Here is a 22741-nt window from a genome sequence, read left to right as displayed (position 1 = left end):
TCTGTAGTTTAGTAACTTCAGACTTTGCTTCGTGTGATATTTCACTGTTAATCCTAAACAGGATTTCATTGTGCATATATCCTCTTATTTAAACACAGTCTCTCTCTGTTTATAATGTCCTCATGTCTCGATCTGTAGAAGCAAAATCTGTAAGTAACACAAAAACATCCCATCAGTCAGCAAAGAGATGAACATGTCTCAGTTTATTTATGTACAGAAATCCAGATGAAAAGATGGAGAGTCAAGTACAGAGGAGTTTATATTTCTGGGAACTTCAGAAAAAGAAGACTGACAGCTCTAAAGTTTGTTTGAAAAAACAGGAAATGACAAAAAACATCTTTGAAGAACAGAAAAATCAGCTCTAAAAGTTACTAAAAGAAAAAACAAGCTCATGCTCCATTGAGACGGTAAAATGTTCACTTCTAAAAGTCCTGACTGTTTGTCTGTGCGCGTCTCATAAAGCAGAACTCCATTTAAAAGCTATTGATCTCTATGAATAGTCTCCAGTCAGTTTCTAAATAAATAATCAGTTTTAACAAACAATACTCCAATCTCAAGTCAAAGGCGATTTAAAAAAAAAAAAAAGGTTTCACACTTAACCTAAATCACAAACTTGTTTAGTAGTTCCACCAAACAAACAGTGCATTGTTATTACAACATTTAATCATCTTTGTTAGCCTGCCTGTAAAGTGAAATTCAAAACAGCCTTCAAGTTGACGCTGCTCTAAAAACAGAAAGGACTCGTTTACCTGCCACACAAATCAAAACTGAATTCTTCAAACTGATCAGACAGGAAATAAACCTCCCAGCTGCCGTAGATGTCTGAAGGCCAAACTGTTAAAACACAAAGCAGTTTTGCATTTATGACGCAATGAGGATGGAGTCAGCTCGTGAGAGAGAAAACCACCTCGAAAAGCTTCTTTATAAATTTAGAGTAAATGTGAGATAAAGTATCGTCAGTCAGATGATGAGTGACTTCAGAGAATAGAACCTGAACACCAAAAGAAATCAAAGGAACAAAGATGTCATTTGGGCACAGGTGAGCAGACGAAACAAGTCCTCACAATTTATTAGCAGATTGGTCACAAGAAGAGAAAATGTACACGATTACAGAGAAATGGATGAAAAAAAAAAGACAGCACACATGGAGACAGAATAGAAACTATTGTGTAACTATGTTACATTTCTGTACAAGTGGCCAACCCTTTAAAACAAGAACATGTGTATGCAGATGCTCGTCAGCTCTCCTGTATTGCATGCATTCTGTATTCTATGAACCAAGGTGCTTCTGCGTGCAGACTCATTTTCAACGCCTGCGTTAAATCTACGAGGAACTCATGAGGCTGAACACACACACACACACACACACACACACACACACACACACACACACACACACACACACACACACACACACACACACACACACACACACACACACACACACACACACACACACACACACACACACACACACACACACACACACACACACACACACACACACACACACACACACACACACATCCCCTCGACCTTCTATTTCTCAAGAAGAAAAAAAACCTAAACAAAAACTAAAACACGTCTTCACCCACACCAGTCTTTCCCAGAATGAGGGAATAAATTAGCTCCATAAAATGCTTCTTTATAAAAGAAATATAGATATTTATATAACTGTACACCTTAACTATACAGCGTAAAGACAAGGAGCACGGAAAGAAGGGAAATTATCTCCAGAAATAAGACAGATTCTGGCTGTAGCACCCTTATCCCTCCAGACACATGCCTCACTCTTTTTGTTTGTTTTTTTGCAGGAGATGGAGCGTCCCCGGCTCTGGCCAGCGAAGGCCATTTCTCTTAAGAATTGAGGATCTCATAATGAGTATCCTCATTTCCATCCATCCATCATGGGCTTTTCTGTGTCCAGGACAGGACTGGATGATGAGACGAGCGCAGGGAAAGCTCCATCTCTCCTTATTCTACGTCAGACCGGCTCCGCCCACTGCTGCTCTCGTCTGATCCGTCCTGCGGCTCAATCGTCGGTAGCTCTGCTGCAGTGTCGTCCAATCAAAGCGTAACGCTGTGGGTCTCTATGTGACCCCTTTCATGGAGAAACTTCTCAGCCTGAGTCTGAGTCACTTGTGTCTGAAGATGAGGAGGAGGAGGAGGATGAAGAGGAGTCTGAGGAGGAGCTACTGGCACTGAGGCGTGATGGCTGAGTCTGCTGCTCTGCTGCAGGTTTCTCTGCTGGATTAAAAAAAAAAAAAACAGTCAAGATCACGAGGTTCATGTTCAGCATCAACTTTTAAAAATTTATTTGATTGGATGAACTTTGGATGTGTGTTTTTAACCATTATTAGCTGAAGTCTTTAAATGTAAACGACCAACAGGGACCTGAGGTCTTCTCAGTTCTGACAGCTGGACTCTGAACACTGTTTGATAGATATCGTTATGGGAGGTCTTACGTTTGGTCTTTGCGGGCTTCTTTCCAGAGTTCAGCTGCCCACTGACGTCCATCAGCCTTTTCTCCAGCTCCAGCTGTTTCTCCAGAGCGAGCTCTTCTCGGGACTTGCCGGCAATGTTGTTTTTACTTGCTGCACACAAGCAGAGAGGTGAAGATATTAATGATCAGTATTTATCTAAGTTTAGTGTGAAACACATCATGTTGTTTGATGACTATAAGTGTCTGATCTGACCATCAGGAGTCAGAGAAGTGATCAGCTTCATGTCACTCACCGTAGGGCTTCCGAGGTTTCTTCCTCAGACACGTCATGACGTATCGCTCCAGCTCCCGCAGCGTGGACGGCTTCAGCGTCTCAAAGTCGATCTCGATCTCCTCCGGGTTGGTGTCTCGCAGCGACGGCTCGCGAGACTGGATGATGTAAACGACGCGGCCCAGCTTCTCACCGGGCAACTTGTTGATGTCCAGGCTGAGCTGGCGCTTCTCGTCGTACGACATGGGCGCCGTCTCCTCCTCTTCGTCCGAGTCGTAGTGACTGATGATGGGGTCGATGGGCGGCTGAGGCATGCTGAACGTCATGGCAGTCTTTTTGGATCTGAACGTAGTTCAACAGAAGGAAAGAGTTAAAGAACGACTCAAAGAGACAATGACACGAAAGACGTTCTGAAACTTCTGATTCTTTTGTTCTTGATCATCTTTAAACTGAAGCGAGAGAGGCCCTTTCAGTTCCTACATTGTCCAGTAGGTGTCAGTACTCACTTGCTCTTGTTGTTTTTCTTGCTTGCTGCTTTCTTAATGGGCATCACAGGACAGGCCGGGGCTCTGTTGGTCTTGGTTTTAGGAGTTTTGGTGACCTTCGGGGCCTTTGCAGGTTTGACAGGTGGCAGCTCTTCCTCTATCCGTCGATGCTTCTCTTTTTCTACTTTCTTCTTCTTCTTCTTCTCTTTCTTCTCCTTCTTCTTCTTGGGTTTGACGATGGGGCCCTGGGAGAGAGCGGTGAGCTGCTCGTGTACGGCTTTAAGCTGGATGCAGAAGAAAGAAGAGTCAGGAATATTTGTGAATATCTTGTTTCCTGTTCTGGTGTGTTTGGACATTCGTGATGTACAAACCTGTTCCTGCAGCTCTGCCAGCCGGTTTGCCCGCTCCTCCTCAGAGTCAGAGCTGGGGCTGCTCTCGCTCTCCTCGCTCTCACTACTGAGCTCACTCTCTGATGACGACGAAGAGGAGGAGGAGGAAGACGAGGAGCTTGGAGGTGCTGGAGGCTCATCTGGCATCTTAGCAAAGCAGAACTCAAAGACATCCTGCAGGGAGTCAAGAAGACAGTTTAAGAAACAAGTCCAGAGGAAGGACAAGAAAACAACAAGTAACATTGTGATGATACAAAACTATTTCAGGGAGTGCATTACCTGGAGTTTTCTGGCCATGGACACCACATCATGATCAGGAGGGTTGTACTTGTAACAGTTGGAAAACATCAATCTAACATCAGCAGAGAACTGCTGAGAGTCCCGATACTCCCTGCCGTCCATCTTCCTCTAAACACAGAGAGACGAGGTTTGATGAAAACGTTCAGAGAAGAGATGATGTGTTGCATGTTGAATTCACTGGCTCATGTGTCATTACAAATGTGGACACTGTGACATGTACCTTGATGGTGCTGAGATCCATGGGCTGCTTTATGATGTCATGGTAGTCATGGAGACCGAGCGTGGAGGCATCAACAGGCTTGTAAAACGGCCAGGCATACGCCGCGTGCTTCTTTGACAGCAGCTCCTTCAGGACCCCGTTGCAGTACCGCAGCTGGGGGCTCAGCTTGCTGCGGCGCACCGTTTGTGGAACCAAGGAATCTGGTAAATCCTTCTTAGGAGGCTTAATGGGTCGTCCGCTAACTACTCTCCTGGTCCCTGCTGCTGTTTTGTTTCCCATCATCACTGTTCCACAGCCCATCCCCATGCCCATGCCCATCCCCATGCCCTGACTGAGACCGAGGGCCTGGCTCATTCCCAGGCTGGAGTTGTGGTCGACCCCGAGAGAAGTGAGGGTGAGCGGGGAGTCGTGCCCCCCTCCCATTCCCAGGCTGATGCCGCTGACTCCCATGGTGCTCATGATGGGCATGGCCATGGTGGTCGGGGTTGTTGTGTCTGCTTTTCTCTTCACGCCTTTTTTCTGATGGGAAAGAAAAGACGAGCACGGTGGGCGAGTCAGAGAGCTGATTATGTTGAAATCATTTTAAAAACAAAGCTGTCAAATTATCACTGATGAATAATGTTTTATTTAACCATTACCTTGGTGGTGGGCTGTGTGGGAGGATGACTTGTTATGGTGGGGATGCTCTGTTCAGTCGAGAGGGACAGGGACAGGCTCTTGGTCAAAAGGGTCTGTGGGGGGGTGGAGAGGATTGAGTCCGGGGTTTCTGGGGTTGGAGGTGAGTAGGCCGACTGTGAGACAGCTGGGACCTGATGAGCGGTTGTCACGCCTCCAGAGACTGAAAGAAAAGACAAACAGGGTCACTCTAAGGTCATTTATACGTGTGCATTTACAATTGGAGAGATTATGAGACTGCTGGTGGGACGTTTGCAGCCGATGCTTACCTGCGTTGCCTCTTCCTTTCCTGCCAGGTTTGTTTGGTTTACTCCGTGCAGGGGGAGGGAGCAGCTCTTCCTCCTCCTGAGGCATCTGAGCCACTTTCTGCAGGAAGGCCTTCTCCAAGGACTGTGCCATCAGTACTATGTCATCTGTGGGCTGCAGAGACACAAAGAAAAGTTAGACTTTCTTAGAACAGCTGGAAGGTAAAGTTTTAAAAATGCCAGGATGCCTCAGGGACACATGATCCACAATAACTTACCTTGTTATAAATGTAGCAGTTTGTGAACATGGTGTTAAAGTCCTGCATGCACTCGTTAGCACTGCGGTAGTAATTATTTTCCAGTCTCTTCTTTATGGTGCCCATGTCCATTGGAGTTTTGATGATCTTATGATAGTCCTGTGTGAAGAAAGAGACACTTTATAGACAACATAAATACTTGACATGCTGATGGAGTGTTTGGGGTTCATTCAGATATGAAGTCACAGTTCTAGGTACACTTACAGGCAGACTGAGCTTGACAGCATCCACAGGTTCATGGAAGGGCCAGGCAAAGTGGTGCCTCCACAAAGACTTGAGCAGAACTTTCTGCAAGAACTGAAGTTGGTTAGTCATCCTTCCCTGGCGACTTGGGTCCTTCACCGGGGGCTGAGGGGGTCCAAAGTGGGCCATCAGATTCAGGGGGGGCATCCCAGGACTCTCAAAGCCCTCGTAAAGCAGTGAGGGTTTTCTGATGCGTTTCCCAGCTGCGCCAGAACTTTGATCCATCGCCGATACCCCCATTAGGCCAACCTCGACCCCGACATGGGAGCTGTGGAGAGTAGTCAAAACCAATTCACTGTTAGGATTAACATGCGTACTGTATCAGCAGCTGATATAATAAATTAAATCATAAGAGTCCATTATTTGAGAAGCTGCTACAAAATCAACACACACCTAACTGATGACAATAAGAACTGTACACTTTACATAAACTCAAATTGAATTATTTCAGAAGACCTGTGACCTCTTTTGGATTACACGTAAAATAAATGGCTATTTATGAATATTGTGAGTTTGTGAATAATTGTGAATTTAAGCAATAACTGATTCATACTGTCCATACAGTATATGCAGAATAATTTGTCTCAAAACTTTATATGAAAACTGTATTTATTGATTGCAGTACGTTATCACTTCAGTCATATCAAGCTTGCAAACCCTCACACTCGCTTGCAAGCACAAAGTAAATCCCCTTCACATGGCACGCAGTCAGTCATGCAAGCCACCTTATTACCAAGACTGTGCTTCAAGCCCTTGAATGAAAGGCATCAACGCCAACAGCCTCAAAAAGGGTTTGCCGACATTGTAATGATGAGGATATTTCATTTCCTGTAAATGGTCGAACTTTTTTCAGGTCCTTTTCTGATTAATACTCAGCCATAGCCAGGATGATGCTGCAACATCTTCAACTGCTTATGTCAGAATCCTGCAGACTCTTTGGGCACTGCAACTCTTACTGTACATGTATAAACCTAACATGTGGCTACATAGACTCCGCCCATGGAGAGTCTGGCAGTCACTCTGCATTGATCAGTATCCTGTCATTTAGGACAGCACATCATGTAGAATAACATCCCGCCCTTTTTTTGTAAACAGTCCACAGTATCACCAATTACATAACACTGTGCAGCTCTACAGTTATTTGTTAACATCCACCAGTGACAGGATAGGAGCGGAGTCTATTCAGCACAATGGGAACCAGTCTCACTAGTATAACACTTGTTGTATTACAGAGAAAAATATTGCACTTTAAATATCTCAGTGCAACATCAATGTTATACTTGAAGGGGAGAATAATTTACATTTTCTCTGCATAAAGAAAAAAAAGTAGGGTCTTTGTAGTGTAGAGGCCCATATGTTTATTTGCCATCCATTAATCAATTATGCATATTTTACTGCAATTCAAATTATTTTATCACAATAAAACTCAAGTGTATTTAATTGAGTTGAATGCTCATATTTACATTTATAAGTTATGTCAATGCATAGGATGCAACCTATTTTAGGTTAAATCTATTTGCGTCATCAATCAAAAGGTGATCCTACGGATAAAATCTATTAAGGATCCATATATCCAGCGTAGTCCACCATATTTCATTCTACAGCAGGATCTGGGAATTACCTACTTGTTTAATCCTTCATGAGAAGCAATCCTCTTTGAATGATACAAGTTTTGGAAACACAGTTGACAGTTAGTGTACTTTATTATTTGAAAGGAAAGTATCCATGTACATAATATTTAACAAACACACGTTTATGTTAGCTGAAATAAATTTGAGAAACAAAAAGTAATATAGGGGAGATAAAAATAAAAAAAAACAGGGCAAAAACTAAAATCACTAAAACTAAAAAAATATAAAAAAAAATCAAGACTTATAGTGCCTAAATTAAAAACAGTCTAGTTGGTGGATTATATTTGACCACGTCGTGTTGCTAGGGTTACGTTGAGTGACACTGAGGGACGTAACCAGGCAACCAAATGAAACAGCCAACACATGGTTACCCTTTGAGCGACAATAACGATACCAGCCGAGATCATAACAAAGTACCGACACTAAAACGACAAACACCAAACAACTCGCTACACTGCCGTAAGGTTAGTCTGCATCTTTACAGTCATTTATAGCGCCAAATTCACCGTAACGTCCGTAGCCGTTACAACCTCCCGTTTGACACAGTTACACTGTGTGGGCCAATTTACACATCAACTACAAATAGCCATAACACTGTGTAAACACGCTGCTTCTTTGAATCAGACACACACAAGTAAAAATGAGTTGTGAACGGGCTATTGTGAAGACACAGGAGGTCTTAAATCTATTAGGCTAATGCTAGCAATGCTAGCGTTAACGGCCAGGCTGGGGAACTGAGCAAAGGCGCTCCGAAGATGGCGCCGGCGGAGAACGAACAACAGTCGCAATATGTTACAACTCGGTTTATTTCCACAACTGGTATTATGAATCAGCCGCTTGAGAAACGCCATAAACATCCTCATACGGCAAATCCAGTGTCCATTTAACTGCTCCTCTGGTATTAATACCAAACACGGGCTGCCAACAACGATATTTTAGTATAATATTATTAACGCTTACAATATATCCTCGGATGGGTAGCTGAGAGTCAATTATACCGGTAGATACCTGTCAAGGAGCGGGTTAACAGCCATATCCATCAGGATGGATCCGGATTCTGTTTATAGCTAGGCTCAGACTTGGATCCGACTCTGTTCGAGGGTTTCCCGGCTCCCCGCCACAGTGAAATCCTTTGATGTGCTCGTTGAAATGGCGACTCTGCGATTGCACCCGTTCTTATAAAGACAGAACATTAACCCTATTGGACAGGGCTCCTCTAGCTGTCCACGCCCTCCAAGTTTCTATTCGCTGCTTGTGGCGTCAGTCAAAATCACCACACCCCCAGATACCGAGGATTAGGTGGCAGACTTCTTGATGAACCGGTTCGCAAGGTTCTTCTCTTAGCCAAGGAAATAGAAAGACAGTAATATTCCTAGCTGTTGAGTATTAAAGAGCCGCCATTGTTACTGGTTCCACCTTTAAATCCTGTACAAAATACGACGGAAGCAAAGCCATCTTTCGCCTCCTCATATTTCATTACGTCAACGTATGCAAAGCGACTTCGGTGATTGGTCAATACGGTTGTAACGCGGGCTTCCAGGGTGAATACCAAGAAAGCTATTGGTTCTTTCACCAGGTCACGCGCATCCCCTCAAGATCGAAACGCCTCTCACCGCGAGCTCTACTTACCAGAACGTTCGCATTTTTGCCTTTCAGAGTAGAAGCGCAACCGCCATTTTAAGTACAATGACACCGTGTCATTTGGGTATTTGTTGCTACAAGATTTGCTGCGAGACAAAACGTTACACAGAGGCCACTTAAAGTTGACACCTCACGCCGCAGATAAATACAATCTTATAAGAACAAAAGGCCTTCTTGGTCCACATACCGCTAAGACCTAAAGCGAATCCGGGTAAACAATTCTGACCGTTTGATTAACAGAAACTGCAGCCTGTTTTTAATTCAAGCAACGGAAAAAGACCACACCTAGCATTATCGCGAGATCTACCAAGTCCCGCTGAATGACACAGCAGTTTCGTAATGACCTTATCGCCCTACATTTAACAAAAAAGTAAAGGATTTTACCTGAAACCAACCAATAAAATCTAAGTTACTACCCAAGATATAAGAAAAGAAGTAATATCATCTAGATCTAAAAACCTTGCCCACTGGAAATTTACGCCGAACAAAGTTTTTTTTTTATATCAATATACAAAACAAATATAAAGCATCGTATTCCTACATCACACGATTTGTAATCTTTAAATTTGACTGTTCATAAATTTGACCACAAGAACGGTTACCTAACCACATGCGCCCATCCCCCACAACAAGGTTACAAATGCCCTACAATGTCACTCAAACAAACTGAAAAGCCTTACAGCAATTATTTAAAAAGAAAAGCTTGAGCAACTTTGCCCTAGAAAAACACGCCAAATAAATAAACGTTAGTTGCAAAAACAAAAGTGAATGAGCCAAAGGACAAATAAATATATCTTAAAAGTATTATATAAAATCATTAAAAAATAAATGAAACATAAATGCCGCTTGGTAAAATCCAAAAATAATGTGAAACCTTTCTTCAAATTATCTTCTTGTCCTCCACCTCGATACTTTTAAACCAACACATTTCCCTCAAACATGTCCGCCTTCTTCTTCCCCCTCTCCCTGAGCCGGGTGGGGGAGGGGACTCACGTGACAAGATCAGCGCAGCTGCTTATCAGAAATTGAACACGTGGCGTTCCTCAAAAGGCAGATAAAATATATCCAATACACGATCTCCGTTAAAAAAAAAGTCCCCTCCGTGTCCATGTCCTGTGGTTTTCCCTTTTTTGTTTTTACAAAGTATTAACCTACATCTCGGGATAAGGGAGCTAACATTTACGAACAAAGAGCATACTTTCGTGTGGATTTGGCTCGACCCGATTGGTCAAAGCTTACCACGTGACAAAAGAGGATTCAGCGCTATTTACTACGCTTTTCCCCAAACCTCCTCTATCTTAATCCACGTTTGGTCGTTATAATCCGAAAACACATCATGTGTAGATTCTGGGTTTATCTCACAAGGTTAGAAATTCTGTTTTCTCCAGATGACGGTGGAACGTCGATCGCGTCTGTCTGTTGCTTTACGAAATATTGCGCATGCGCAGCTGCATTTGACAAGGATGCACTGCAACCGGCTGGTCTAGGAGCAGTTAGTGTTTTCCATGCGGTAGATGCAGGTTTGAGATTTTCCCCGGATAGGAGGTGGGCTGCAGAAGAGCTGACGACTGCTGTTTTCTATGTTATAGCAACGAGAAGACATTAGCTATTCATACCACTTAGTTTAGAGTTTCCTGCTTTAAAATTGCCTACACATTCCCACATTATCTATCTTTTTTTTTTAAGCGATACAATTGGATGGTCCCACAAGATTGTTATGATAAAGGCTGTATGAAGATGTTTAGTTTGATTTGTTTGTCTTTAAAGTGTAGTTTAAAATGTATGCAAATTATTCTCCAAATAGTTTAACAGAAGTTAGTGTGTTGTTCATCTCAGATTAACTAAAAAACAAAACAAAAATAAATAACTAAAACATATACATCTAAACAATATTTTGTGCAAAAACTTGAAATGATAAAAAATAAGCAGTGTAGGTTTGAAAATGCAACATGTTTCATGGTAAGGATCCGGGGTGATTTGTAAAGGCTCATGATATAAATTTACAATTGTTTTTTTTTTCAGAAATAAATGTTTTGTGTGTCTGTTGCTAAAAGAGACGTGATGCTTTCACTGTTATGCTTCTGGTCAACAACACTAATGATTTATATATGCAGGCATATCTTTTCATTACCTTCACTCATTGGATACTACTATGGAGTATACAGGTTCACAACATATCTCAAGGCCCTCGTGCATATGCTCAAGTTGGCTGGCCTGCACTGAGGATTCATTCCCTGACATGTTGTTTTTATATGAGTGTGCTCAATCAATCAGGAACATTTGTATAGCTCCAATTCATAACAGATGTCATCATAAGACACTTTACAAAAGGGATAGATAGGAAGCTATATGGTTGGTAACACAAATAGTTGAGTAGGACATGAATGAACAGAACCATTGGTCATAAACTAGATAATAAAATGTATTTTTCTTTGAGAATTAAACACTTGATTCTTTCTTATATTATAATTATATAAATTGGTATTGCCACGTTCGTTTCAGACAGACTGCCCAGGTCTGTCACATTGATAAAATGTGTTGTTATTTGCTGTGTGAAACAGGCTCCGACTTGAATATCCAGAAACACTAGGCAGGGGAATTGGAGGGAGGGAGGGGTTGATGGATTACATCAGAATCAGCCTCCTCTGACTCATCAGCTGTTCTCTCTCTCTCTCTCTCTCTCTCTCTCTCTCTCTTTCTTGTTTCTATCACTGCTTGGTTGCATCTGCTTGTCACATGATGATAATAAAGCCAGAGATGGTTGTCAAGGAAGATCTGTCACTTACACTTACACACACACGCACACACACACACAAACACACACACACACACACGCGCGCACACACACACAAACACACACATGCACACAGGCAGATATGCACAAACAGCATCTCAGTTCTGGTTTGCACAAGTTGTACAAATAAACTGGTTGGGTATCAACTGGTCGAGATCACAGAGTGTTTGCAGAAGTCTGCTGTCTCAAATAGACAAAATGAAGGTTTTGGTTTGCACATCTGAAAGCTGCATGAAATGTGTTTATGTGGGGGTCTCGTCACATTTCTCAATAAAATGTGTCAAACAGACTCATGTCAGCCTGCACCCACAGACAGATTCACTTTGTCACACAGCAGCTCACATGATCTCTCTATGGAATCGTTCAAACATAGAATCACTGCATGAGTGCTGCACATCAGATCTTTAATTTAATCTTCAGTGTAGTTAGTTTAAACGAGCGTCACTTGTTGCAGGTTCCTTTTCTGGTCTTTTCGCTGTTTGTCTCTTTTTCTATCTTCAGCTATTTTGTAAAAATATAGGCAAAAGCCATGTGACAATATACAGCTCATTTCAGCTGATCTTTTCTTTACTCTTGTTTTGAAGCGCCCTACCAAAGCCCATCCAGTCCAGGTGAGTTTGTAGGAGAACCACTGATGCTTCATGATGCATTCATTCAAAACGAGTTGTAAATGTCTGAACCGGTGTGCGAACACTTCATCTCTCTACAGGAAGCAAATAGTGTGTGTGTGTGTGTGTGTGTGTGTGTGTGTGTGTGTGTGTGTGTGTGTGTAAAGTCAGGCTCAGGTATAACAGTCCTCCCTTCGGTTTTCTTCTTACTGCTTGTTTATTTATTAGTGATTGAAAGTCTGCTTCCATCCAGAAGTTATAAAAGTGAGACGATACCATGTGAAAGTGATCGATATTTTCACATAGTTAAATTTAGGGGGGGAATTCAATATTTTCTTTATTGTGAATTCATGACTCAAAGTCTGAGTTATCACTTTGTCTATTGATTTACTCCAGCTGCAGTCTCAGCACTTCGACCTCCTGCACGTTACTTCCTGTCTCATTTGGCATCTTTGTGTCTTCGGGATATTTAGCTCTCTTGGTTAAAATGTAAGGAAAATGATGGTAAAATTTAAAGAGATGTATCTAAATAAAAGTATACAAATGGGCGACAGTATTGTAATTTAAAAAACAATATAATGTTTTGTAACCTTGAGTCTGTAATGGATGTTTTCCAATAAAATAAATAAATACATAAAATCTCAGTCATGGTGTCGACATACAGAGAGTAACTGTTTACCTGTTTGCGCCAGGTGCACTTACCCTGCTGTTGATTGGATCAGGATTCAGCAGACAGTGTCAAATACAGCTTCTGAGAAGTCAGATTATCTGAAACCTCGTCCCGGAATTAAGATTACTTTTAATTAAGGATGATCTTGTCATTAAGGATTACTGCTAATTTGTAAAAGCTTTTCAGCATGCGACCCCCAAAAGTAAAGGGTGCGAGAGACTGGGGACCCTCACGGTGTATGGAGGCGGGTAAGAAATATAATGGAGTGTCGAGCCACACCCACAGCCAAACACCCACACACAAACACACACACTAATAGGCCTATCCAAACACTGGAAACATAATAGAAAACAACAACTTAAAAAACATTTATCATAAGAAAGGCTTAAAGCACAAAACAATACTGTCCATGTTTAGACTTTAGCACTCAGTGAACTTACACAACTACATAAACAGCAGTCACCTACAGATTGCCATCATGTGCAAACCTGTTTTTTTACTCTTTAAATTAATTAATATGGTTTTATTTGAAATGATCCAAACAAATTTGTATTTAATTATTTTAAACTGGTGGGCAATCCTTCAGGGTCCCTCACTTTGGGATCTGAATTAAGAGATAAAACATGAAACATTTAGAAAAAAAAACACCTTACACATGATATGAGCAAAATCCAAAAATAATAAGATGTCAGTCAAAATGTCCAGTACAACTCTACAGTGCCATCTATTGACTATTCCAGGTGTTGACCTTTCAGCTTTTTAAAATGTGTTGTGTTATGTCGCCATCTAGTGGACATTGTGCGTTAGAGGAAACTAAACAAAAAGGGAGTAAAACGTTGCATGAATAATATCCCTAATCAGAAGACATACAGTATTTATTCATCACTGCTGTGTGTGAGTGTGTGTGTGTGTGTGTGTGTGTGTGTGTGTGTGTGTGTGTGTGTGTGTGTGAGCTTCACTCTGATTACTTTAGTCACAAAGACAGCAGAGTTTCTGCTGTGCTCTTTTTGAGATGATGTTTAATATTCAACAGGTTGTTAGTCGTAGCCTATATTTTCTTAATTTAACATAATACAGTGTGAATGATCCTCCTGATCCTCCTACATTTTTCATTTATACATTAAAGGGGGAAAAGGCCTAACAAATAATAAAAAGCAAGCAGTCACATCCTCTCATGAACCCAGAAAGCGAGCGCAGAGTTTTGGTGTGATTCAGGTTACCTCATTATTGTGGTTGATATATGGATGTGGCTTCTACGCTTACTTCACTTGCTTACTTTTTAGTGGTTTCCTAGAATTGTGCACAAACCACCAGGTGGTTGTGTTGGAAAATGGGTTTGTTAAGCAGATCCATTTATTGAAAATATGATTTTCTTTAATCACTTATGGGCACTAATGATCCTTCATTTGTATTTTTTGCTTTCAGTTTCCATTTATCCAGACAGAGCAGTGACAGGAAATCACGTTTTTTTTAGGCTGTGGGGTCACTAATGCTCTTTATCACAGCTCTGTTAGGTCACTGCTTCACATCATCCTGAAGGAATCTGACTGCACATGTGTTAGCCCCTCCATCATGACTTTTCTATTCACATTACATTGAACAGCCATTTAGCTTCACATGCTGCTGTCACTATAGGAGCCTTTTGTTTCTGCATGCATAAACAAGTTTCAACAAAATACATCACTGTTCAAAGAGCTGAAAATGCTGTGACAAAAAACAACTTTTGAAAAGTAGTTTTTTTGTGTTGTGTTGTGTTTAAGGTCCTGTTCTCTTAATCTCACTAGATGGCAGTAAAAGGCAGCTCAATGATTGTAGCTTCAGCAGAGACTGCAGAGCCTCCTCTGTGCCAATCTGCCTAGCTCTCTGTTTCCCAGAAATCACATGGTTGTTGGTAAATTTGCCAAATAGAACCAAGTGAGGCGCTGTTACACTGGCCAAAGATAAAGGTTGTAAAGCTGATTTCAGCTGACAGAGGATCAGTTTCTGCTCGCCCAGTCGAGTGATAGGAAGTCAAAAACAGACTTCAGGTCAGCTTTTAGTGCTACCTCTGTTCATAAGACGGGACTTTCCTCAACAGAGCTGAAGACCAGTGTTTGATTGGGTGTGTTTTTTATAATGAAGTGGAGAAAGCTACAGTGAGCTGCTCTCGCCTCAGAAGTCACCTGACAAACGTGTGCTGCAGTAAACGTTGCACTCCCCGGGGAAGTTAGGGGATTCACAACAAACAGACGGGGGTGACCCTGTTATGAAACAACACACAGGCTGGCTCAGCTAACAGTGACTACACAGTTTATTCAAAGATCATAATGTGATGCATCCACTTTATTCTCACAGCTCAATTATTGCTCATCTTGATGAGGAACATGTCACTTCTTTACTATTTGATGCTATTGCATCTAATGCAAACCCACGTCTTTAAACAAAACTAGATGATGTGTATAAGAAGCTACACAGGAGTCATGTGTGTGATGCTTTATCCTGCATGAGTTCCTGTATTACTTTTGCTTTAAAGAAGAGATGAGAAGTGAGAATCACATTACAGAGTCGATTTATCAAGTTACGTTTTTCTTGCTGATGTGACTCACTGTTGATGTGGAGTTCAGTTTCTCTGTTTTCATTATTTTACAAACCAACTTGCAGATCAAGTTTGGCAAAAAAATACAACATTAAACGTTCCTAAGTTGTCAATTTATCCTGATGCAGAGAGAACAGATTCCTCCTGTCATGAAGAATAAAAGTAAAGCAGTAAGGGGACAGGAGAGGAGTGTTTTAACACAACTGTTTCTTTTATTTATGAACTAAAGTTTCTGTGTATTTCCTCTAACAGCATAGGGAAGTCCGGCCCCTTGATGTTATTAAAATGTTATTCTTAATGTGTTCTCAGGCCCGGGGAAAGGGTGGCATATAATATCAGAGAAAGAACATCTGTTTTATTACCACAGATGTCTGAACACTTGTGTGTCATTAATCTAGGCCAACAAAAATCATAACAAAGTTAATCTGAGTGAGATTAACTCTCATAACTCTCAAACATGGATTAAGAATATACAGAGAAACATCCATAGTTGTCCGGTCACATAACTTCAAGTCTTATAAATAAACAACAGAGGCTGAAATGAAAAGTATGCAGGATGCTTTGCTCGGGCTCGGCCGTGTTTCGGCTGAGTCAGGCACCAAGCACACAACACAATAAAGAGAGAAAGCGAAAGAAAGAAGAGCGGGGACTTTCCAGCTTGGCAGCGTGGGCATGCAGAGGTATGGTGCAGAACGGGTTCGGCAAAAGCTTCCCGGCACACCAACACATCCATAAACACACATAAAGAGTATTTCATCTAATTCAATTCAAAAAACTTTATGTGCCTGTAAAGATGCCGACAGACGAGAGGATGCACATGATACATGTATGAACACCACGTTCTCTGACACAGCCACAGTCATTATATCAGACCATAACCATAACACCCATAGTTTGTATTATCTAATGCGTGCCGCCGGCCATTTTGTGTCCTGGTTTCTGTTGAACTCAGCCTAAGATGGCCGCACTTCCTCCAGCCTTTATAAACTGCAGGTGGCACATTAACTGATGGGACGCAGCCAAGTGATCTGACGGGTCGCTGCGTCTGATGACGCCTGTGTCTCTGAGCCGTCCGCTCTTTAACAGCAAGCTTTGTTCACTCACTTAATCCTCCTCTACATCTGATGTAGGAGGTTTATTTCAGCATCTTTTTGCACTATTTACCACTATTTACCCTGCTGTCGACTACATGTGAGCTCTCGTCTGTTTATGGATATTTAATGTTTTATTTTTATTTTCTGTGGTTGAAACCTTCAGTATCTCATCTGACCTGTAGTCGGCCTCAGCGTGTTTCCATCACACCAACCAAACCAACCTGATCCTCGCACCTTTCCCCGTGTTCATCTCCTCCCTGAGTAAAGACCAGCCCCCCCTCCTCATTCACTAATGTGCACTTTGTTCTGTAATGTTTGATAAATATAAGTCTGTTTAGCTGTATCCTATAAGAAGAATGGTCCAGCTTCTGGAGATGTTTAGTCTGATTGTGAAAACACTTTTCATCAGTCCTGGATTAGTTTGTGAAGTGAAAGCAAGAAAAGCTTTTGCAGGATCAGAAGAGAAAATATCACGCCATTAAAAGCTCAAATGTTGGGAAATGTGAACTTGACTTCAGTCACCATTTTGTGGATGTGCAGAGGCGTCGACAAAATGGTGACAGTGAAGCTGAGCGTCACCTCGGTCGATAGAGGGAGTTGGTGTTTTTGAAATAATGCTGCAAACAAATCACTTCCCTGAACCTTTTGTTTTTCTGACGCCTATCAGCAGGCAGCCTTCCAAACTGCTCACAGTCGGGGACTTTCCAGCTCAGCTCGAACAATAAATGCAACCATGAGCGTTTGATCCACGCAATCTTAAAGTCGAATGACTCGACAACAAAAAGTTACAGACAGAGAAGCGCAACACGACTGACCCATGTGACCGATTATCAAACTCCAAACTCAGCAACATGAATGACCACATTTTTCCTCATTGACTGTCGATCAGCTCTTTTCATAGCACAGTAAAATATGAATCAATCCAATGAATCAGTTTGGATACAAACTGAATTTTAATTGTGTCTGAAAAAATTAAACTTAAAGAACATTTCAGTGTCGAGAATAGAATTCCTGGATTTCATAGTAAGTTCCTCCTTGCTGAGACATTTATATATAATCCAGCTTGACGATTTATTAAGACACATTTTTATTGTTTTATTTCGGACCAAATAAAAGAAATACTCGTGAAGTGACCTTTGATCAGTTTTTATAGGTTTATTGCATCATCTGTCCAGAACTGTGCCAAACTTTAATAATCACTGAACTCAATACAGGACATGAAAAGGAGGGAGGTGATAGACGGCAAAATGTCATAAAATAAAGTCGAGGTAAAATAACTTCCTACAGCAAAGAAAATAAATAAGCAGTTATTTACATAAAGACTGGATTTAAAGGGCTGTGTGTTTTGAATTATGGACATCTCTTAAAGTTAATGAATGTATTTATACTCAGCTGCACATTGTGTAAGTTTAATATCATAACAGAATATTTACATGCAGCTTGTTCTGTCACAGTGCACATGGAGCTGCAGCATCAGTGAAGAGCTTCTCTCTCTGTTTGTAGTAGCTCCCCTTCATGTCCATCAGCTCCTGGTGAGTCCCTCGCTCCTGAACTCTGCCCTCACCAATCCAAATGATCTGATCTGCCCTCTCGATGGTGTTCAGCCTGTGAGCGATCACCAGCAGGGTCTGGTTGGGACAGTTCGCCAGGGCCTGCTGAACCTGTGCAGAGAGAAGTGTTTCTGATTACATCATCAAGAGTCGGACAGATACATCTAAACTTTGACAGCAGGTCGACTGATGAACATCACACATCCCTGCAGACTAGTTTTCTCATGTTCTCCCTCGTACCTCTCACGCTTTAATACGCCACACTGCATTGTGAATCCACACACTGGGACATATTGCACTACTGCTGGGTCTAAAACTGTCATCTTCTCTGCAGAGTTTTTCTTATTGGATGAACTGAGACATCATCTGTGAGTGTTTTCCACATGCAGAGTAAATACTGACTGCATGTTTTCTTCACCTACTTTTGGCAACGCTTCAACATGTGTCGATGCATCAACTCTGAGAACAGGAAGTACTTTGCTAACTTATGATGTTAAACCTGTGTCAGAGACTCCTTAAAGGAACATATTTACACCACTGTAGAGAAGTTACCTGATTTTCACTCTGTGCGTCCAGTGAGCTGGTTATTTCATCCAGAATGAGGACCTGCGGCTGCCTGACCAACGCTCGAGCGATGGCAATCTGCTGCTTCTGGCTCTTCGATAACTGGCCGCCTCCCTCTCCCACCTCTGAGGAAGAAACCACATGGGAACTGTTTGATTGTGGATTCATGTGTAAATCAAAAAAGCTGCAAAATGCAGAAAATATAAAGATTTAAAACTCTAATAAGACGGCTTTGGTCAACCTGTTTAAGCATCTACATCTTAATTTAGCCAGTATAATGCCAGACAGTCAATAGAGATGTTAAAAACATAATCACATAAGTAGAACATTTTCCTTTAACGATCTAGTGCAACATATTTTCTTCCTTTCACTCCTCAAACACCCCGAGCAGGTTTGCATGTAGCACCTGTTCATGTAACAGTGTGAAAGCTGGTCAGATGAGTTCACCTGTGTCGTAGCCTTTCTCCAACCGTTGTATGTAGTCATGGGCGTTGGCTTTACGAGCCGCTTCCTGGATCTCCTCCAATGAGCAGTCAGGAAGCCCGTAGGCGATGTTGTCTCTGATGGAGCCAGAGAAGAGCACAGGCTCCTGGCTCACCACAGCAATCTGTAAAAAACACACGTCATACATGTCAAATGATTTACATGTATGTTATCACTCCTCATATTTCTGCATGTAAAATAATCTGCTGAGAATCCAAACTCAAACTATGTTTTACTGCAGAAATAAACGTTGGCATTTAACTGCATCCTAATCCAAATATGTTTCCCTGTTTATTTTTCCCTTTAGATTTAGATTTAGTTCATGTTGATGTTTTACTGATAAATACTGAACACTGAACAGACACAGAAATGATCTGACACAGATTAAAAGTTCATCATCAGAAAAAAAAAAGGCACAAAGTTTAAAAACCTTCTTGTGGAGGAAACGGTGGTCATATGATTTCAGAGGTTTATCGTCCAATAGGATTTCTCCGTCCTGTGGGTCATAGAACCGCTCCAGCAGACTCACACAGGTGCTTTTTCCCTGTCCAGACTGACCCGCCAACGCCGTCATCTGACCCGCCTTCAGCTCCAACGAAAAGTCCTGAGACAGAGAGACAAGTTTAACAACAACGATCTGTGATGATTCTCTTTATTCAACTCGATTTTCTCTTTACATGAAGTGTAATCTTTTTCTACCTGTCGATCAGACCTCACCTGCAGAACTTTTTTGTTGGGGCAAGCTGGATAGGAGAAGTTGAGACGTCTGAAGCTGACGTGTCCTCTCAGCTGCTCAGGCTTCAGTGTTCCTTCTGTGCTCACCTGAGGTTTCCTGTCCAGGTACTCAAACACTTTCCCTGCAGCCCCCACTGAGTTCAGCATGTCACCGAAGATGTAGGTCAGAGTCTGGAGGACCGGATTAACAGAAACTTGCAGCATTTATATTTGAAATACTTTAAATAAACATATGTTAAGCAGAGTGTTTCACAAGCACAACATGTGCCTCCTTTATGTTTCAGAGTGTGAAGACGCCTACTCATTAAAAACACATGGCTGTCCTTTACCTGTTTATTAACCTGTTTATTTCTAAACCAACTTAAAAGCTAACACTTTAAGTTGCTTTCAGTCTTCATCTGTGACTAACAGAAACTCAAAGAGCATTATGGGATACCCTGATGTTGTCTCCGAGGTCTGACTGGTAGAGGAGGAAGGAAACCAGGTTTCCAGTGGTCATCTGTCCACTCTTGATAAACAGCCTGCCGTAGTACAACATGAAGACCTGCATGCCCAACCCTGTCAGCTGTAAACACACACACACACACACACATACACACACACACACGATGAGGAAGAAATACTTTAAATAAATGATATGTGCAAAATGTGTAGAAAACCTGATCTCCAGGTAATTACATTTTACAAAATAAAAAACCTCTCACCCTGCGTGTGAGCAGATAAATAGCTCTAACTGTGTCCCGTCTGGTCTTGATCTTGTGTGTGTCCATCAGGCAGTTGTCATAGCGACTAGCCTCGTGTTTTTCCGCTTTAAAACTACGCACAACACGAATACCGGACACTGCCTCGTTCGCAGCTTCATTCGCCCGAGCAATCGAGTCCTGCACAGCGATCGACAAACCCTGAAGGAAAAACAGAAGAAATTCATCTCAAGTTTAAATGTTGCTGTTAATAAAAGCAAATCAGTGCATTAATGAAGAAAATATATAACCTCAACAAGTTTGACCTTCTGGTTAAAAATTCTAAAATACTCTAGGTAGAAGATTTGATTTCAAAGTTTTACCAGGAATAAATACGGCTCAGACGTGTTTAAAAAAAGATCTTTGAGCAGCTTACTTCTGTTATTGTTGTTGAAAGACATAAAAGAAGCCTGTAACGTGATGAGTGGATCTGGATGTTTATTCATCTTTAAAGCCTCTACCTGGTAGTGAGTGTCGTAGATGTTCTGAATGACGCCGGCGATGGGCGTCTCCATCAACACAAGGAACGTGAGCTTCCATGACAGACTCATCATCAGGAAGATCATGCCCATGGTCTTAATGAATGTCCTCAGCAGCACGTTGACGTTCAGACACACTGTCCTGCCCATCAGGTTGGTGTCTTTAGACAATCTGGATGTGATTTCACCTACACAAAGAATGAACAAGAATCATCTTCTGTGCTTCTTTTACAGTGTGCATCGACTTTATCGAAATCAGATCCTCTCTGTAAAGGTCCTGATGTATCTGCACTTACAGCATCACTGGCCTTACCTGTCTTTATGGTCTCAAAGAACCCGATTTCCTGTTTGGTCAAAGCCCCAAAAAGCTGCACTTTCACCCGACATGTGAAGGCACTGATGGCAGAGAGTAAGATGCCCCCTCTGCAGCCTGCACTCACAGAGCTGTGCAAAGAGACGCTCAGTTAGATTTATCAAACTAGAGGATATATACAGAGTGTGAGTGTGTGTGTGTGTGGTGGTGGTGGTGGTGGTGGTGGTGGTGGGGGGGGGGGGGGGGGGAGGCGTGTCTGTACCTTCCCAGAGAGAACAGGGCCATGTAGAGCAGCGCAGATATGAACTCACTGGGCTGGTACTGAGTGCTGAGGATGTCAATGACTCTCCCAGTGTAAAACGGGATGAACATTTCACCTGAGGAGGGGGGGGAGAGAGAGAGAGAGAGAGAGAGAGAGACACACACACACCGCTGTTATTAAACCTTACACATCAAATAAGAAACTTATATATCTGTTTATGATACTTTTATATAATTATGATAAATGAGAAGTATCAATTAGAATACAGCAGATATTTTCAGTTCAGATGTTTGTTGTACTCACAGAGAACAGCCAGCGACAGGAACACGACCCCTCCGAGCAGCAGCAGGTAGTCGGGCTTGTACATGCGCAGGACCCTCAGAAACAGCACTCTGGCTTTTTGTTTCTTCTCTTTCCCGGTGGCTGCATCATCGCTGTCCGGGATGGTGATCTCCCAAAACAGGGCAGCAGCCGAAGATGCTCCGGTGCACATCAGCCAGCAGCCCACATCCGCCAACAAGCCGCATTGTGTCTCCTCGTTGTAAAGCAGCCTGGTCCCGGTTTCAAAGACCGCGGGCAGAAGACTGTGCGCGGCTGATATACGGATCAGTACAGGTTTAAGGTGTCCAAAGCTGAACAGAGTCACAGCAGTCAGAGCCAAACAGCGCAGAGCTGCGGTGACCCAGAGACGCGCAAGTTGTCCGAAGACGCTGTGAAACACGACAAAGCCCGACACGTGGAACAAAGACAGGTCGACCCACAGCGCACACAGCAGGGTCAACACTTTACGCAGAGATGTCTCCATGTTGCCGGTCACATCCAGGCGCACTCGTCCTCAAATGACCTGCTGTGCCGCGATACTGGTGATTTAGTTTTCAGCTACTTTCAGTTTCGTTTTCTGGAAAGACGCGGGGCTTCCCTGAATCTAAACACATTTTCAAAGCAGGATTATTAAACATGTGACCTTTTCAAAGTCTTAAATCCTGTTCACAATGTATAAGAAAGAAGCACAAC

At 42.2% G+C, this 22741-nt stretch overlaps 2 protein-coding genes across 5 annotated transcripts; both read right to left on the bottom strand.

Annotated features, from left to right (window-relative positions):
• Positions 1 to 184: 184 nt before the first annotated feature.
• On the bottom strand, positions 185 to 10517 carry brd2a (bromodomain containing 2a). 4 transcript variants are annotated; one of them, XM_079367870.1, is made up of 12 exons: positions 10223 to 10517; positions 5550 to 5856; positions 5307 to 5444; positions 5053 to 5203; positions 4747 to 4946; positions 4109 to 4627; positions 3868 to 3996; positions 3571 to 3762; positions 3221 to 3483; positions 2737 to 3056; positions 2466 to 2594; positions 185 to 2247 (listed from the first exon to the last, which is right to left on the bottom strand). In XM_079367870.1, exons 2-12 carry the CDS (start codon positions 5826 to 5828, stop codon positions 2120 to 2122), a joined length of 2448 nt encoding a protein of 815 aa, XP_079223996.1. In that variant the 5' UTR covers positions 5829 to 5856; positions 10223 to 10517; the 3' UTR covers positions 185 to 2119. The 4 variants fall into 4 exon arrangements, with proteins under 4 accessions (XP_079223996.1, XP_079223995.1, XP_079223994.1 ...); XM_079367869.1 differs by lacking the exon at positions 10223 to 10517 and adding an exon at positions 9735 to 10203; XM_079367868.1 differs by lacking the exon at positions 10223 to 10517 and adding an exon at positions 8849 to 9727.
• Positions 10518 to 17676: 7159 nt separating this feature from the next.
• Positions 17677 to 22599, bottom strand: tap2a (transporter associated with antigen processing, subunit type a). Its single transcript, XM_079367531.1, has 11 exons — positions 22031 to 22599; positions 21728 to 21842; positions 21466 to 21596; positions 21135 to 21340; positions 20638 to 20835; positions 20370 to 20498; positions 19916 to 20104; positions 19629 to 19802; positions 19163 to 19322; positions 18704 to 18840; positions 17677 to 18262 (listed from the first exon to the last, which is right to left on the bottom strand). Exons 1-11 carry the CDS (start codon positions 22530 to 22532, stop codon positions 18050 to 18052), a joined length of 2154 nt encoding a protein of 717 aa, XP_079223657.1. The 5' UTR covers positions 22533 to 22599; the 3' UTR covers positions 17677 to 18049.
• Positions 22600 to 22741: the final 142 nt, after the last annotated feature.

Source organism: Symphodus melops, assembly GCF_947650265.1.
Source record: "Symphodus melops genome assembly, chromosome: 18".
NCBI classification, from domain to species: domain Eukaryota; kingdom Metazoa; phylum Chordata; class Actinopteri; order Labriformes; family Labridae; genus Symphodus; species Symphodus melops.
Note: the sequence above shows the minus strand (reverse complement) of the source record. Positions and strands in the feature narration are given on the sequence as shown.

Excerpts from the sequence above, each read along its gene's own strand:
- brd2a (XM_079367867.1), bottom strand. The coding sequence starts at position 8,259 with ATGGATATGGCTGTTAACCCGCTCCTTGACAG. Across the intron at positions 4,628-4,746 it reads CCACACAGCCCACCACCAAG|AAAAAAGGCGTGAAGAGAAA; the intron begins GTAATGGTTAAA and ends CTTTCCCATCAG. Across the intron at positions 3,763-3,867 it reads CCATGGCCAGAAAACTCCAG|GATGTCTTTGAGTTCTGCTT; the intron begins GTAATGCACTCC and ends GACTCCCTGCAG.
- tap2a (XM_079367531.1), bottom strand. The coding sequence starts at position 22,532 with ATGGAGACATCTCTGCGTAAAGTGTTGACCCTGCTGTGTGCGCTGTGG. Across the intron at positions 21,597-21,727 it reads GCCCTGTTCTCTCTGGGAAG|CTCTGTGAGTGCAGGCTGCA; the intron begins GTACAGACACGC and ends CTCTTTGCACAG. Across the intron at positions 19,803-19,915 it reads CCAACAAAAAAGTTCTGCAG|GACTTTTCGTTGGAGCTGAA; the intron begins GTGAGGTCTGAT and ends TCTCTGTCTCAG.